General features: G+C 35.0%; 1 protein-coding gene across 2 annotated transcripts; it reads left to right on the top strand.

The window, feature by feature from the left end:
• Nucleotides 1-8289: 8289 nt before the first annotated feature.
• Nucleotides 8290-11068, top strand: Pbp49 (proximal sequence element A Pbp49). 2 transcript variants are annotated; one of them, XM_069053553.1, is made up of 7 exons: nucleotides 8290-8715; nucleotides 8780-8993; nucleotides 9043-9303; nucleotides 9352-9498; nucleotides 9549-10082; nucleotides 10137-10352; nucleotides 10402-11068. In XM_069053553.1, the coding sequence occupies exons 1-5, from the start codon at nucleotides 8498-8500 to the stop codon at nucleotides 9894-9896; spliced, it is 1188 nt and encodes a 395-aa protein (XP_068909654.1). In that variant the 5' UTR covers nucleotides 8290-8497; the 3' UTR covers nucleotides 9897-10082; nucleotides 10137-10352; nucleotides 10402-11068. The 2 variants fall into 2 exon arrangements, with proteins under 2 accessions (XP_068909654.1, XP_068909655.1); XM_069053554.1 differs by having other exon boundaries at nucleotides 10414-11068.
• The last annotated feature ends 5093 nt before the right edge of the window (nucleotides 11069-16161 follow it).

Genomic DNA, 16161 nt, shown 5'->3' on the forward strand with positions numbered 1-16161 from the left:
AGGAAAAAATAGACTTTAATGATGACGGGACGTAAGAAACTAAGAATTCATGCAAGTCTCAGCGAGTCAGTGATTCCCAGAATTCACCAATCGACGTCCGAATTTAGTCGATTCTGGTTTTAGTTGGTTTATAATGGCCTGTGATTTATATGTAATTTTACAAGAAAAATTACATTAATATTTCATTGTAATATTACATTTGATGTAATGTAATGTAATTTCCATGTGTAATATTACGTGTATTTACAATGAAATTTGTCATATTAAAATGAAATATTTCAAGCTCAAATCACTATTTGCAATATTACTCTCGTGTCAAAAATGGTTTACTCCCTAGAATTCGAACTTTTAGGGAAATAACGTTTTTCATGTTGTGTGTAACTAGAATTTTCAAAAGTTATTTTGAATGCCTAAGGTTGGTTACTTTGAATTGAGAGATTAAATCGGATTAAATCCAAATAAATATGCCGCCAGTAACCAAAATTGATTGTGAAACGAAAAATCATCTATCACTTAGCGAGAAATTACTCATTTGCAACTGTTACAATTAATTTGCTGTCTTACATTTTTGGGATATCTTTTGTTTGTCACCAGAAACCACATAGCCTCCAACCTAACCAAATTTATGGCAACTTAGTAACGAATATCCCTAAATCCTTGGGAGTAATCCATTTTTGACACGAGAGTATCCGACACGGGCACAATTTTCGGTCAGATTGTCCGACGAGGGACGCCGATGATTTTCAGACCGGGAACGGTTAAATTTAAGACTCGAAGTATACGGCTTACATATTTACATTTCGCGAGATTTGGACATGAATGCTTGACGAAGATTCTGAATGGGAATGACAGCGATGACAGTTAATATTTGATTTACACCACACAAAAATTTCGTGGAAAAAGTAAAACTTACAAAGCTACCCATGGCTTGCTTGATCGCGTCGACCACTCACCAAGATAAAGAATGGAGTATACAAATTACAATAAATGCATCTGTGCTTTTACAGTGGACGATACACCACTGGTAACATCCCCAACAACCACCCCTGTTTAGCAACCTTTTATGGCTCTCCATGGTTTGGCGGGTGGCATCACTTTTTCAAACTGGCCTTCCCTCTTATTTTAACCTCCTTGGTCGTGTACCCAGCTTAACATCGACGTCTAAGGATGCGAAATCGTACTTTGACGAACCGAGAGAAAAATTGTCGTCAAGGCCGCTTTGCGGCCGAGACAAGACAATCTCGAGGTCGTCAAAGGATTTCGTAGCCAAGGTGTACACAACACTTTGTGTGCAACTCGAAAATTTGTAATTATAAAATGAACAAGTAAAATTTCCTTCACTGTCAAAAAAAATAAAGTCGGCCTACATGTCGCCATGTCGCTATGGAAACGACATAAATAAAACAATTCACTTTGAGAAAAATTGCAAATATGTCCGAAGAAAATTACGATGTTTCAATTCCGTGTACTCATCCAGAGTTAAAAAAATATTATAAATTGTGCAGTGTCGCATTAAACCTGAAAAATCGAAACGGCAATATGAAAAATGTTACAGTGACTTTGAGACTGATGTAACAAGAAGAATGTGAAAACCGTGTCGGATAATGTTGTAATGGCTTACCTATTTATTGGAATTTATTTATTGTGGAAGGTAAATGTTAAGTTCTGTTATGCTAGGTATCATCTGCTCCTTTTTAGGTTGTTTTAATCGTGGAAATATCAGGAGCCGTGCAAAGACACAAATAAATAAAATGTCTGTTGATGACATTCAGGAAATGTTACGAGATATTTCTCTTTTTGATTGGTGAAAAATTAACCAAAATTAACCTAATTCACATGTGTATGTTTCATATAGATGATAGATCGATAATGGGGATCTTTCTTATCGACTCCTCCACCTCATGCGACTGTCTCATTTGAAATTGGCGGAAATTTCAAACCGGATGAAAATTCTGTAGTAATAGTGGCCGTTCCTGACTCAAAATCATACTTTAACTGTAACCAATCCGGATTTTGTAAGATTACACCGGAAATATGCAGATAGATATGTTGTAATTGTAATAATAAATAAATATAAAAATGACTTTTATTTTTACGGCCGTCGTCAAGGCAACGGCTGCTTATTCTTTGCTTTAACCTCCTTGTGTCGGAGCAAGGGTGGTTGGTGGGGATGTTACCAGTGGCGTATCGTCCACTGTAAAAGACCGAAAAGACGGGACGCAGCGATGCATTTATATACTTGGGCCAACCAACAGATATAGTAATAAAACCGCCCCCTAGGGCCCGCGTATTTTAAACAGCCTCTTCCAATTGGCTTATTCAAAATGTGCGCAGATTTTCGAAAGCCTGATGTACATCCACAAAAATTACTTGACGGCATCCGGCATCTCATTCGTTTTAACCTCGCTTCGGGAGTTTGACCACGTGTTTATGTTTGTTTGTTTTCCTTGGCATTTTTCGATTTGTATTATAAAATTTACTTTCAAGGACATTAAAAATGACAGACGTTGGCTGGTATAGCCAATAGATATCATTAAATTCCCTACATTTAGTAAAATTTTATATTTACAAACCTAAATCAACAGGTCTCGGTTCTTTGATTAAAAAATAGACTTTTGTCAATTTTGACTTAAATGGTAAATCATTTATTCATTTTACAATAGGACAGCAAACCGTCTTATAACTACCATAATACTCTCTAACTTTATTACCCCTTTGTTGTGCAGTGCCGACTCAAGGAAGAGCAAACATCAGGTAAAGTAACAGCCCCTATTTATTTATGGAATTATTTATGATAGTTATAAGACGATTTTCTCTCTTGTAAAATGATTTACAATTTAAGTCAAAATTGACTATTTTTCGACGAGGACTTTACTATTCCGGACACGGAATCTTGGCCAACATTTTTTAGACATTTCTAAAAAAAATTATGTAAACCAATCTTTAGTGTCATTAATAAATGACAGTTATTAAAAATCACTTTAAAGTTTTTCTTATGACATCAAAAAAGCAGGGAATAGTTAGGATAGCCTTTACTGCCGAGCCAGAGATTTTGTGAGACGAGCTCGCAGAGCGAGTCGAATAATACTGGCGAGGTGTATTGTACAATAGTTTTTGTAATATCTCTCCGATTCGTTCACAATTATCTTTTTGAAATACATTTTTTTCAACGCCATCGAAAAAACCAAATGATTAATAAGTGTGCGGAGGACGTCGTCATATCAACCGTTGTTTGTGAAAAAAAAAACAGAATGTGTCGTAAAGACGCACGATAGAAGTGAAACTTTTGTATTACAGGGAAACATTGTAATTATTCTTCAATCACTTTTAAATAGCATATTCACAACAAAATTGTATATTTTAATGAAGAAAATAAATTATAAACAACGATAACACTAAACAATATCGAAATGCGTAACTCATTGTTCATTTTTAAGCCTCCAAATTAAAGAGAGGACATTATCGATAATTGCCGTGAGTGTGACAAAGACAGAAGTATACACAATTTTAAGGGATGTTTGTATCGTGTCACTCGACCCACTCGAGAATGCATTTAGCGCGTGGCCAAAGCACGCTCCGCCCCTAACTCTTTAAGCGCGGATTTTAAATGTTGAAAATTAAAACGCCGACTACACCTGACCTGACCTGAAAAATAATGTGACAGCGTCCTTATATCGAAAAGAACTATTATTTTGCTATTTTGCACGTTTGAACATTGAACCTGACGTCTGGGGCCGCCGCAATTTCTGTTCACGCGCCAGCGCAGCTGTGCCAGTGCTTTGGCTACGCGCTAAATGCATTCTCGCCGACCGCATAGTGTTTACCCCCACCACTTTTCGTCACACAAAAAGGTTGCCGATCAGAATTTCAAGACCCTCCCATAAAAAGTTTCACTTCAAAAATTGTTTCGATGTTGTTTGTCAGATTTGTTCAACGCTTAACTTTCCGTTGAAAATAAATGAATGAAAGCAATAAAAAATCGCAACCAAGATATGCCCGATGTCCGGAAGTGAGGTATCGTTATTGCCTGCAAAATCGCGCGTGTGTTAGTCTTAAAATTGTGAAACATCATCTTCGGTCTTGTCTACATTTGTTGCTGTTTGTCAAATTTGTTCAACACTTAACTTTCCGTTGAAAATAAACGACTGAAATCAATAAAAAATCGCAATCAAGATTTTTCCGATGTCCGGATGGCCGCAGAGCAAGTGAGGTCATCGTTATTCCCTGCAAAATCACGGTTGTGTTGGTGTTAAAACTCTGAAGCATCATCTTCGATCTCGTCTACATCTGCTAGTGGCATACGAATTTCGATTAATTCAAGGTGTGTCCCATAACATTAAACATTAATTATTGTACCAATTGTAAAAAAGTTGAAAAATAAAGTTTAGATCTACGTTGCTATAGTTATTTAGTCATTCATAACGGCCGCTCCCGCTCATAACGGACACCCTTAACGGACTCCGGCCGTTTTGAGGTTGTTTACATGGTGACAAACAGTCCGGAAAGCCACCTTTAACGACTAGATATTACAAAAATGGTATTATCGAGTCAAAAGTTGGGTTATATTCAATAAAGGCCAGTTCACACATATTTGTCAGTTAAATGTCAGTTGTGGCCAAGATTCCGTGTACGGAATAGTACAGCGTGATCAACAATGACTGAGTCTGTTGGCAATGAAACAATTGAAAATACTGGTGATTTTTGTCTAGTAATTGGCACTGACCACGCACTGACCGGATTTTTTAACTTGAGATGACATTAAAAACATTCTTGGTAATGCAGGTTATGTTTATACTCTTACAAAAATTAACCTTCGTTGGTAAATTTTAAATTTGCTAAATTTCATTGTTACCAACAGACTCAGTCATTCTTAATCACTCCGTACTATGGCGGCCAAAAAATTTCGGCCGTCACTTTCTTGACATTCAAGTAAAGTGTAAATAAACCTTTAGGACTCATAACCCCACTTTCGATTCTTGTCATTTTGACAATCAATTTAAACTGTTTGAAGCTCAGATATTCCAAAAATCCAACAAGAATAAACAAAATTAGAGCAATCGTAGATAGATAACCTGAGGTAAACGTTCTGTGTAGTAGAAATGACAAAATAATTTTGAGTTTTAAAATTTACCACCCAAAAAATAACGTTTATAATCAAGACGGTAATCATGATGACAATAAAGTACGGATTACAACATTTTTTTTTTTAATTGACAGATAATGACGGCCAAAATTTTTTGGCCGGCATAGTACATGAAAAAATTTAACAAAAAATAAAAGAAGTAAATTTATAATTCATAAAAAAACTATAAGTACATGACGGGGCGCACTGGTGCATTTGTTGTAACATAAAAACGCTTAACACCTCTTTGCGAGGGTTAAAGGAAGGGATGCGATACCCGATGGGTCGTTCAAGGACGTTCACGGTCATAAAAGGTTGCTGGAGAAGGAACGATTGGCCTCATGGCATCACTTTCAATTTCAAAGCCTATTTCAAAGCATTACCAGCATGGGGCGCCTTCCCTCCTCTTACTTTAACCTCCTTGTGCCGGACAAAGAGTCGGAGTTGCGGAGACGAGTTCCTCCCGGTACCCAAAATATCCTAATCTTGGATGCACGTAGCGAAGGGTTGGGGATTAGACTGCATTGCAGGGGTGGTAATTATCATCTGCACCTTTAAAAATTAATTTTTATTCTAGTCATCCTTCCATTTTTGCTTTTTTAGATGTACTTATTAGTTTTCAAACATATACGTATAGCAAAATTCAATTTGCAAACACAGGAATGAAAAAGTTGAGAAACGACGTAAGAAACAAAAAGAGACATTACAAAAATTAATAGAAAATTATAAAATAAATAAATAAATTTTGTACAATTCGAGACACGGAATTTCGGGAATCACTGTCAATATATCGTCAAAAAATGTAAAATAGGCTATACAATATTAACCTCAATTTTACCGTTTGCGATGATTTTGATTGACGTGAACAGAAAATAAATTTCAAAATTTGACTTTTGAATGTCACGTTGACAATAAAGAGTGATTTAGATTTACATCGCAATTTTTTGAAGTGACAGAAAAATGATGCCCGAAATTCCGTGTCTCTATCTGTATAAATAATTTCTTATCATAATAAACCTGTTGTAATAATATTGCGAGCGTTTTAAAGGCCCACGAGTGCGAAAAAAGGCCCAATTTACACACGAACGAATTGAATACAACGTTTTTTTGTTCGACGAGCCCCTTAAAGGCTCCAAATCGCTTTAAATCTTTAAAATTAGCTTGACGTTTCGTTTTGACAAGTTATGACATTTATCAAAATCCGTTCACACAGGAGAAAATTCTCAAATTCTGACAGTGTCGAACAAAAAACATTTTATTATAATACTTAGTAAATATTCGTTTATCTTGCACCCAAAAATGCAAAAATATACCTGCCGCCTTCCTTAATCCTTCGACAATAAGCGGGAGCAACTCGTCTACAGATAACGGCTAAGTACCGACCACCCGCGGTGTAAACTGACCGCTGGGAGGAACTCGTCTACGTCCAGTCGGAATTACATAGTATCTATATTAAAGAGAGTAGACTCTATCCTGGTTCCTAGGGGCGTTTGTCGATTGTTGATTGGCTGCACTGTTGTTGTCAAAATTGTTAGATATGACTGTTCTGTGGATATGACAGGTGACATTTCAAGAGTAGGTGCAAAATTAACACAATTATGGAAGAAAACAAGTTTAATTACAGAGTTCAACTTCAAACTTACAGCTTGTGGAAAAACTTTGTCTTCACAGTGATTGTTGTCCTCAGAATAAAGCCAATTAGCACATTTAGTACACATGCTCTTTTTAAGTAGGGAGTTGACTATTGAGGCTGCAATGTAGTGAAGAATATTTTCATTTGCTAGAGAAGAATTATGTTCAGTGTAGGTGGAGGAACAAGTAGGGAGTGTAAGTGATGATGTTGAAGGTGCATTCAAATTTGGACGTTGTTTTTTTAAAAAATTAACTAAGAATTCATCACTGTCACTGCAATAATTTGTTGATTTGATTTCAGAAAGAAATTGTGAAATGGATGTACAAAGCTTTGTTAGCGTCATAACATTTCTGAAAATAAACATTACAGTGTTAAGCAATTCAAATTTTTTGTACAGTTACGAAAACATCAACTTTAGTGACCAAAAACGTTATTAAAAGTGACCACTTTTAAGACAGTTGGAGAAAAATATGACATACCCTTTCTTTAATCTGCATTTCATCAACACTGATAATGCAATCTCTTTCGTGTTGATTTTTCATAGACGCAATTTTGGCCATGGGTGGTTCAACTTAAGAATTTAAAAGACCAAATGTGATTTGTAAATTAGAAATTTTCTTGTTAAGGGTACTATAACCGGGAATTGGATATCCAGTAGAATGTAAAAATTGATAACCATTTCTATCCAACGCAAAACGAAATTTTAAACTTTTAATTATTGTTTTCTCGTCCCAAATATGTTTTTTTTTTTCAAAATGAAGTCCATTTGATTTTGAGAAAATGGCCCAGATAGTTTTTCATTAATAATATTTATGTATTAATTTTTTTCTTGTAACTGTAAATTTTCAATTTTTGCTTCCAAATTATCCTCTTGGAAATCAATTTGTAATGGAAATTTTAAGTCAAAATTTGCAGGTATCATCTGCAGCAAAATTAATTTATGGTATTTTGTGCATATAGGTAGGTACATAGTTGATCCTTTCGCAACTTACCTGTACTGTTTTTTCCCTTAAATTGATTTTATTGGGAACAGCAGTATTTCTTAAAACTTTGTCATTATTTGCCTTTAAATTAACTTGCTCATTGTTAAAATGTTTCAAGAGTGAAAATAAAATATAAATTTTATGTTAACTATTTAGATTTGCTTGCATTTACTTCACAAAGTCTGTGGCAACTAGGCTGCCAATTCAATGGTTTCCCAATATTTTGGATCCACAATTGCCTGACGCATCGTTTGGGAACCGAAACATTTTAATACCTCTTTCTGATCTGGCAGAACAATAAGGTGCCGTGCAACCAACCATTTAAAGAAATTTTTCTGTTTTGAATTTGGCGCTTGACCGAACTGACAGATATTTGAAGCTTGATAGTAAACAGTTGATGCTGCCAACAGAAAATGTAACTCTCAAAAACTCCCCTAGGAACCAGGATCGAGCCTACTTTCCCTTATATACCACTCTAGCATTATCGAGTCAAAAGTTGGGTTATAAGGTTTGTGTTCTGTGACTCTAGTCGGAGTCACGGGTCGGAGCACAGAACACAAACCTTCGGGTCGGAGTGACACTGCAGTCGTGCTGCAGTCACGTGATATTCCCCACACTCTTCCTTCGCCCATAATTTATGAACGCGCTCCTAAAATTCGTCTAACAGCGAAATTGACAACTGTCATTCATTTGTAAACAAAACGTAACCTATAAATGCGAATTAAAAGTATTTAAATTTTCGAAAAGTGATTCAAAACGATGGAGGAAATTTATCCTCCTGAAAGTTACGGTGCTTCAAATCGCTTCCCTTTGAAAGAATACTTTGATGAATTCGGTAGAGTTTTTGTAACTGATACTCCAATTTCTGCTCAAACTGACGACGACATCAATGAAACAGAATATTTACTTGAAATTAAGGAACTAATGGGAGTAGAAATGTCTTTTAATGATATAAAGCATTTGTCAGATTCATGCAGGTTGTAATATACATACATAGTTTTCTGTGAAGAAATATTTATTGGCATGTTTTTTAATTTTTAGTATAGATCTTTTAACATGTGAAGGAGAAAACACAAAAGTTTTTCCCATTGAAATACCTGAAAATATTAATTCCAGTTCAAAATTACCGTCCACTTATGTGACAAGTGATGAAAACAATTTAGCAGTAAATAAATGTCGCCAAGAATTAGAAATGCAAAAAAATCCCATGCAGTTATGTTTAGGCAACAAAAGAAGTTATCATAAAAGAATCGAGGTAATTTTCTGCTTCTATATTATAAATAGTTTTAACCCTAATTGTACAGTTTCCGATACCTGCCACACCACCAGACCTTGAACCAGGCTCAGATTTCTTAATTTCAATATTAATTCACAAACCAATTGCATTTAAATTTTTCAATGCAAAAAATGCTTCTGAAAAACTGAGATTCAACCATGAAATTGTAGCTTTAGGCCAAAACACTTTAGCTGAATTACGAGACACCATCATCTGTTCATCTGATTTTGGGTTGTGCAAAGAAGTTGAAAGTACATCTGATGATCTGAGGGAGTTGGCAGATGCCAGGGTAAAAGTTGTTCACATTTTTAATAAATACTAAATGTAATTTTAACAGAGCAAATATCCATCTGGTTTTATTTTTATTGACAATGTATTTTACAATGATTTTCGTGATCCCAATGCAATCGATTATTCTACTCCAATAATGAAATGGGCAAAAGAAAAGAAAGTAAAACACCTGTCCAGCAAAGATATACAAAATGTAAGTCAGATGTTTTTTTGATATCTATAAACTATTTTTTTTTGTGATAGGTACAAATTTCTAGTTTAATGCCAAGATTTGGATATCCATATCTGTACATGCATCAAGGTGATTGTGAGCACTTATTTGTTTTTGCTGATGCTAGATTATTGGACTCACGTGATTGTCTACATTCTCAATGTTATCCACATGTGTTGAAACTGAATCGCAGCGCTAACAGAATGTGTTTTTTGTGTACGGTTTCTTTCGCAAAGTGGATATGTGTAGGTAGTGATAGGTTGCCACAACACAAAGTATTTTTGTGTACTGACTGTTGCAACGCATACAATTATTTAGATGGTAAAAAAATGGGAAATTTTAAATTATACCCCTACTACGAAAAGCATGTTATGTTATAAATTCTTACAATAAAATGCAACTGTTTGTGTTACTTTTACTTCTTTTAAAATTTGCGCCAATAATAACATGGCGTCTGTTCGCTTGCAAAGCAGAGCAGCATTGATGATTCCAACACTTATAAGTCATTATAAAATGCAATGTTCTCTGTGATATAATGAAATTTGAATAAATTTTACATATTTCGTGTACGTAAATCTCTTTAAATTTGGTACTTCCAGAAGTGACATCTGATATTGTAGTGATATCGACTCTTAGAACCACAGAACAGGCAGAACACCTCTTAGAACCGAATAGTGTAAGGAACACACTATTTACAGGAGGTTTTAAAAAAGTGTGGGAAGTTCTCCAAGTTTGCCAAACTCTATCAAAAATGAGTTTTTTGCAAATAATTTACGAAGATGAATCGTCCGATGAAAAATCAAACCTAACCTCTATGCTCTTAGACGAGTCCGCTGGTAAATTAACAACAAACATTTAAATTGATATTTTATAAATCACTTTAAGTTATTGGAACAGGTGAAATGGATGCGGGATTAAACATACATTCTATCAGTGAAAGTAATAGTTTGGGAGAAACTGATAATAATAAAAATATTAGCACTCCGAAGTATGAGGATGCTTTGGCTACAAACAATAACATTATGGGAATCGAATGGAGTAATCGAGAAACAAATTATTTGTTGAAAAAGTATAACAAATATATTCTGGCGACAGGACCAAGGAAAAAATTTCGGACAAAGCGGGAATTATTTCAACGAATCGCACACGATATGAAAAATGATTTGAAAATAAATAGATCAGGGTGTCAGTGTGAAAACAGATATAAAACCGTTTTAAGAAAGTGGAGAAAACAATCTGAGAAAGAATTTCACCCAAAGAAACAGGCTGTTAATCCCATTAATATACCTTCAACTTCCACAAATAATTTTTTTTCACACAAACCAGAAGAATCAGAAGATATTACCAACCTGGAAGAACCAAATTCAGAACACAGAAAAAAAGATCTTGTTGATGTTCTGTGGGAGATTTTCAAGCGAAAAGAAGAAAGTAGGGAAAGAAGACACAGAGAAAAAATGAAGCTTATAAAGGATCTCATTGACTTGTATCGTTAGATTTTGTTATGCAAACAATTTCAACACAAATGTTCGCTCAATAAATAATTTATCTGTGATATATTTTTTTAACCAAAGGAGTAGAATACTTCATTTTAATTTCTAATTTATTGCATTGTTAAGTCTGTTCTTCTAATGAATGCGCCGATGTCATTCGGCGGCAATCGTAGCAAAAATAAATTGTGTTGATTTATTGCGGTGTAAATAATCTTTTAATACCCCAGTTTGAATTCAAATTGCCGCCGTCGAAACAAACGCAAGAGGAACTGTTTGGTTCTTTTGTTGTTCACTGTTGGTAGATTTGGATTGCGTACGGTTGGTACAAAAAAAAAAGAGACGTGTTACCACCATATATATATTACTACTATACAGGATGAATCAAAACGACCGCACCAACTACCGGGTGATCAAGAAGGACTGTTTAAGTTGGCAGTACAATTAAGAAAATTTTTTAATTCGGTTATTTATAACACTGCAACCGGATATGTTTTGTTGGTTTATTTGACAAATATCTGATGTAGGTATAGCATTAACAACGACAAGCCATCAACAACCGAAAGTTACTCCTGTTATACGATTTAAAATACAATTCAGTGTTACCAACTTAAACAGTCCTATTTGATCACCCCGTACTTGTAATCGTATCAAGTAGAGTGAGAGGAACGTGAAAAAAATAATACAAATGTTCTCTTGATGCTCTTTTGTTTTTTTTTTTATTTTTCCAAATTTTGATTTTTTTGTTGACATATACAAGCACATGATTAATTGACTAAGATTTACATATTCAAAAATTGTGTAACAAAAATTTTTGGTTTTTAAAAAAGCAAATGGACCAAAAGAAAAATAATTTAATTTTTCATTAATGAAAAGAAAACCAAATTTGAAAATAACTTACTAAATAATCCTAAGGCATTTTATGGACATCTGCGTAAACATCTTTCCTCCAGAGTCAGTGTCCCAATCGTTCGTAATCTTAGCGGAATTTTGTGTGGTAGCAGCCTCGAAACTGCAAACGTTCTGGCAGGGGTTTTTGCATCAATGTTTAACACCAGTTCAAACAATAACATACCCACATTTATTCATCCTTATGTCACACACTCCGACACTTTGTCCAATGTCTCATTTACAGAAGAAATAATTTTAAATGAAGTCAACAATTTACCTGTGAACTCTGCGCCTGGCCCTGATGGTCTCACTTCTAAAACTATTAAGTTATGCTCCCAAAATTTGATTGGCCCTCTATGCAAAATCTTTCAAACATCGTTAACAAGTGGCAAATTGCCCACACAATGGCTTGAAGCCGTTGTAACGCCAATATTCAAAAAGGGAGATAAGTGCAAGGCAGAAAACTACCGGCCCATTAGTCTAACATCTAGCACGTGCAAACTATTTGAGAAAGTGCTAGTTAGACAATTACTCGAATTTCTACGAAATAAAAACGTTGTACCAATAAACCAACACGGGTTTATTCCTGGCCGTTCTGCCATAACAAACTTGCTTACCTCGTGTAACCAGTGGACCAAACTGCTAGACACAGGAAAAACCGTTGACATTGTCTACTTAGACTTTAGCAAAGCATTTGACAGAGTGCCACACTCTTTACTCCTACATAAACTCGAAAGATGTGGCATCAATGGACATGTCTTAAACTGGATTGCGGCATTTCTGTCCTCTAGAACGTTTGCTGTTAAAGTGGGTTCTGTGCTCTCAGACAAGAAACTCGTTATAAGTGGCGTGCCGCAGGGCTCGGTGCTTGGTCCGCTATTGTTCACTCTCTACACATCTGACTTGCTTGCCAGATTACAATGTCCTTTTGCAGCTTACGCAGATGACGTAAAAATCTTTAGTTCATCCAATGAATGTAGACATATTAACAAGCTACAAATTGATTTAAATTTTGTGATTGAGTGGAGTGATCAGTGGTGTTTACCCTTGAATCCGGACAAATGTTCCGTCATGTATCTTGGTTTCAATAATAAAAAAAATATATATCAACTTGGAAACCGAGATATTACTGTAGTTGAAAATCAAAATGATCTGGGCGTTCTCGTTAATAACAAGTTGAATTGGGGCAACCAGAGCGCCAAAGCCGCTAGAAGGGCTTCTGGGGTTTTTCATTCAATCAAAAGAGCTTTCTTTAAACCAAGTCCTGAATTATGCTCAAGGTTATTTAAAATGTACATTAGGCCCCACTTAGAGTATGCAATATCGGTTTGGAGACCCTATCATGTGAAGGATATACATATGCTCAGTGTTGCCAGATTGGGGGTTTTTCCCCCAAAACTGGGGGCTTTTTAGAGAGATGGGGTAAATTTTGGGGGGTATAAATGTTTGGGGGTTTTTGTTGGGGGGAAATTATTTTTGGTGGTGAGGAAGAAACTAGCATATTATCCAATATTCAAGATAAAAATACTATTTAAAAAAATGTTTTCAAATTTATTTACATGTGTAGCAGAGCAGAAGATGTAGCAATTTTAGAACTTTTTTCAGGAATACCCTAAATTCATAGGTAGGTGAATAGTCGAATGCAAAACGTTTTGGTCGTCAATGTCACTAAAAAATTATTCGTTTATGTCAGAACTCAGAATTTTGTAATTTACACAGTGTAATCAAGCCTTATTGTCATCTAAAAATCAAAAATAATTTAAACGTCAACAGTATCGTGCGTTCATTTAAATTTATCCTCAAATTTGGCGTTGAAGAGTCGATTGTGAACGCACTATACGTATTACGGATCACCGATTAGCTGTTTAAATTTTACGTTTTTACACGAGTGGTGCGATCACAATCGACTCTTCAATGCCAACTTTGAGGATAAATTTAAGTGAACGCACGATAGCATCATGAGCCTGACATCGCCGCGCCAATGTCACAATTAACGCCAAAGTTTGTCAAAAAATAACATAGACGACCAAAATATTTTGAATTTAACTATACAACTTTCATCTGTCTTTAATCTGATGAATTAATTTAATTTGTATACCTATTTGATTTATATTTTTGGGACTTCCTGTGCGTGCCTGAAGGCGTTAAGTGCGTTAAGTATACATATTTGAATTTTTTTTTTGTTTTTTTTTTTAAGTTGAGTATAATAAATAAATGTTTTATTTATTGGAAATTTTGGGGGTTTTTCTGCAAAATACCATTATTTTTGGGGGATTTCGTGCTTCCAGTTGGGGGATTTTAAAAATATCATCTGGCAACACTGCATATGCTTAACCGAGTACAACATGCAGTGACAAGATGGCCGACAGGCTTTAAACATAAGCCCTACAGAGAGAGGTTAAATATTCTACAATTGCCTGAATTAGAAGTCAGATATGATAGAGCAGATATGATCCAGATATATAGATTAACCCACAATATATGGCCAGGTGACACCTCGGAGTTCATAGACATGCAAACGGACCCCCGACTACGAGGACACCAATACAAGCTTAAGAAAGAGAAATTTAGGACATCTTCTCGACAATATTTCCTAACAAACCGCGCATTTGAAACCTGGAACAAATTAGATAGCACAGTCGTTAACAGCGCTAATGTATGTGCTTTTAAGAAGCAATATGACAAAATGCAGTAATAAACACAATTGTCCAATATACGGAATTATACAACCATTAAGTTGCTAAATAGGTTTGCCTCAGCAACTATTTAAATGAATAATAATAATAATAATAATAATAATAATAATAATTAGTGAATGTTATTGCAATTGAATGAATACTCTGTTTAGTATAATTGGAACAAAAAACATTTTTTTTTCAAGAACATTTTTGGTTAAAATTTTCTAACTTTAACATGCTGTAACTTTTAATGGAAGTTGGGGAAATTGTTTTTTTCAATTTTTTTATGTTCTTCTCACTGTATTCTGTACAACTGCTAGTAGTTGGTGCATTCGTTTTGAATCACCTGTATTGCTGGATGCAAGAGAGAAGCACTCGCCAGCATTTAGAAAAGGATGCCATGTCAGGTAAATGGTCATAACTGCGCATGGCTACAAGATATTCAATTGGTTTTGCCGCTTTCGCATTCTTTAAACTATTATTTTTCAATGAAGTTGTATGGGCTATTATCATTACCTCAAGCTTGGTAAAAAAATGTACAAAGTGGTGGAAAAAAAAACGGTAAAACTCAGACGGTGTCTTTCATCTAGGGATCAGGGAAAATGTGTTGGCAATATATCGAGCCATCAAATTAATTTGTAATCGAGTCATCGATGGATTTGAATCCATATGTCTTTTGCGATTGATATGACGAGATCTGTGTTTAAAGCTGTGAGAGCGTTTTTAAATTCATCGATGGATCAATCGGTGGAATCAGTTTTTTACCAAAACGTTGTTATATTACTGTTAGATTTATGTTGAGCTTAAGAAAACACGTTTCTTTATTCACCAAAAATTTCATGTTGAGCTCAACCAAAATTCACCTTTCCCATCTAGTTGGAGTTGGTTGTTTGGTGGACGAATAGTGGGGGAAATGTCAAAATAGTTTGTCGAAGTCAAACTGACAATGTCAAAGCAAAGCGAGGGAAAAACTGGAAAAGTGCAACATTATTCACGTATCCTCTAATTTTTTCATGAGTCTTTCTTCTGTTTAAAATAATTTCTTCATCAGAGGAAGTTAATAAATCATCATCTGATGAATCTTCCAAAGGCATTGTAATCCGTTTTACCAATATTATGGTCCCAAGAAGACTAATGTCGCACATATTTATTCATATAATAATAATGAAAAAATGTTTAGGTTATGTTTACACTTCAGGTGTCATGACGTCAGCACAGTCATCAGTTTTCCACCAAATCCGTTTCCCTATTCATCACATTTTTGCACAACATAAATGTTCAACACAAAAAAAACTTATGATTGACAGTCCACCAATGTTGAAATTCACCGCAAAAAGTTGATGAATTTAAAAACGCTACCTGTGTTTATTGGAGCGTGGAGTTCAAGTAACGACATACGATTTCAGATTCATGGAATACTCGATTACAAATTAATTCGATCGCTTCATGTAGTAACAATGATTGAAATATACCGTTAAAAACTGCAGTTTTATGTTAGTCTTTTGTCTGATTGGACTGCCTCCACTCCCGTTCACTTGGTTTGGTTGTGTTTTCGTCAAATTGACGCATGCGTGTTTCGTATCATTTAC

This window comes from Tenebrio molitor, chromosome 7, assembly GCF_963966145.1.
Source record: "Tenebrio molitor chromosome 7, icTenMoli1.1, whole genome shotgun sequence".
Classification (NCBI taxonomy): domain Eukaryota; kingdom Metazoa; phylum Arthropoda; class Insecta; order Coleoptera; family Tenebrionidae; genus Tenebrio; species Tenebrio molitor.

Excerpts from the sequence above, each read along its gene's own strand:
- Pbp49 (XM_069053553.1), top strand. The coding sequence starts at position 8,498 with ATGGAGGAAATTTATCCTCCTGAAAGTTACGGTGCTTCAAATCGCTTC. Across the intron at positions 8,716-8,779 it reads CATTTGTCAGATTCATGCAG|TATAGATCTTTTAACATGTG; the intron begins GTTGTAATATAC and ends TTTAATTTTTAG. Across the intron at positions 8,994-9,042 it reads GTTATCATAAAAGAATCGAG|TTTCCGATACCTGCCACACC; the intron begins GTAATTTTCTGC and ends CTAATTGTACAG.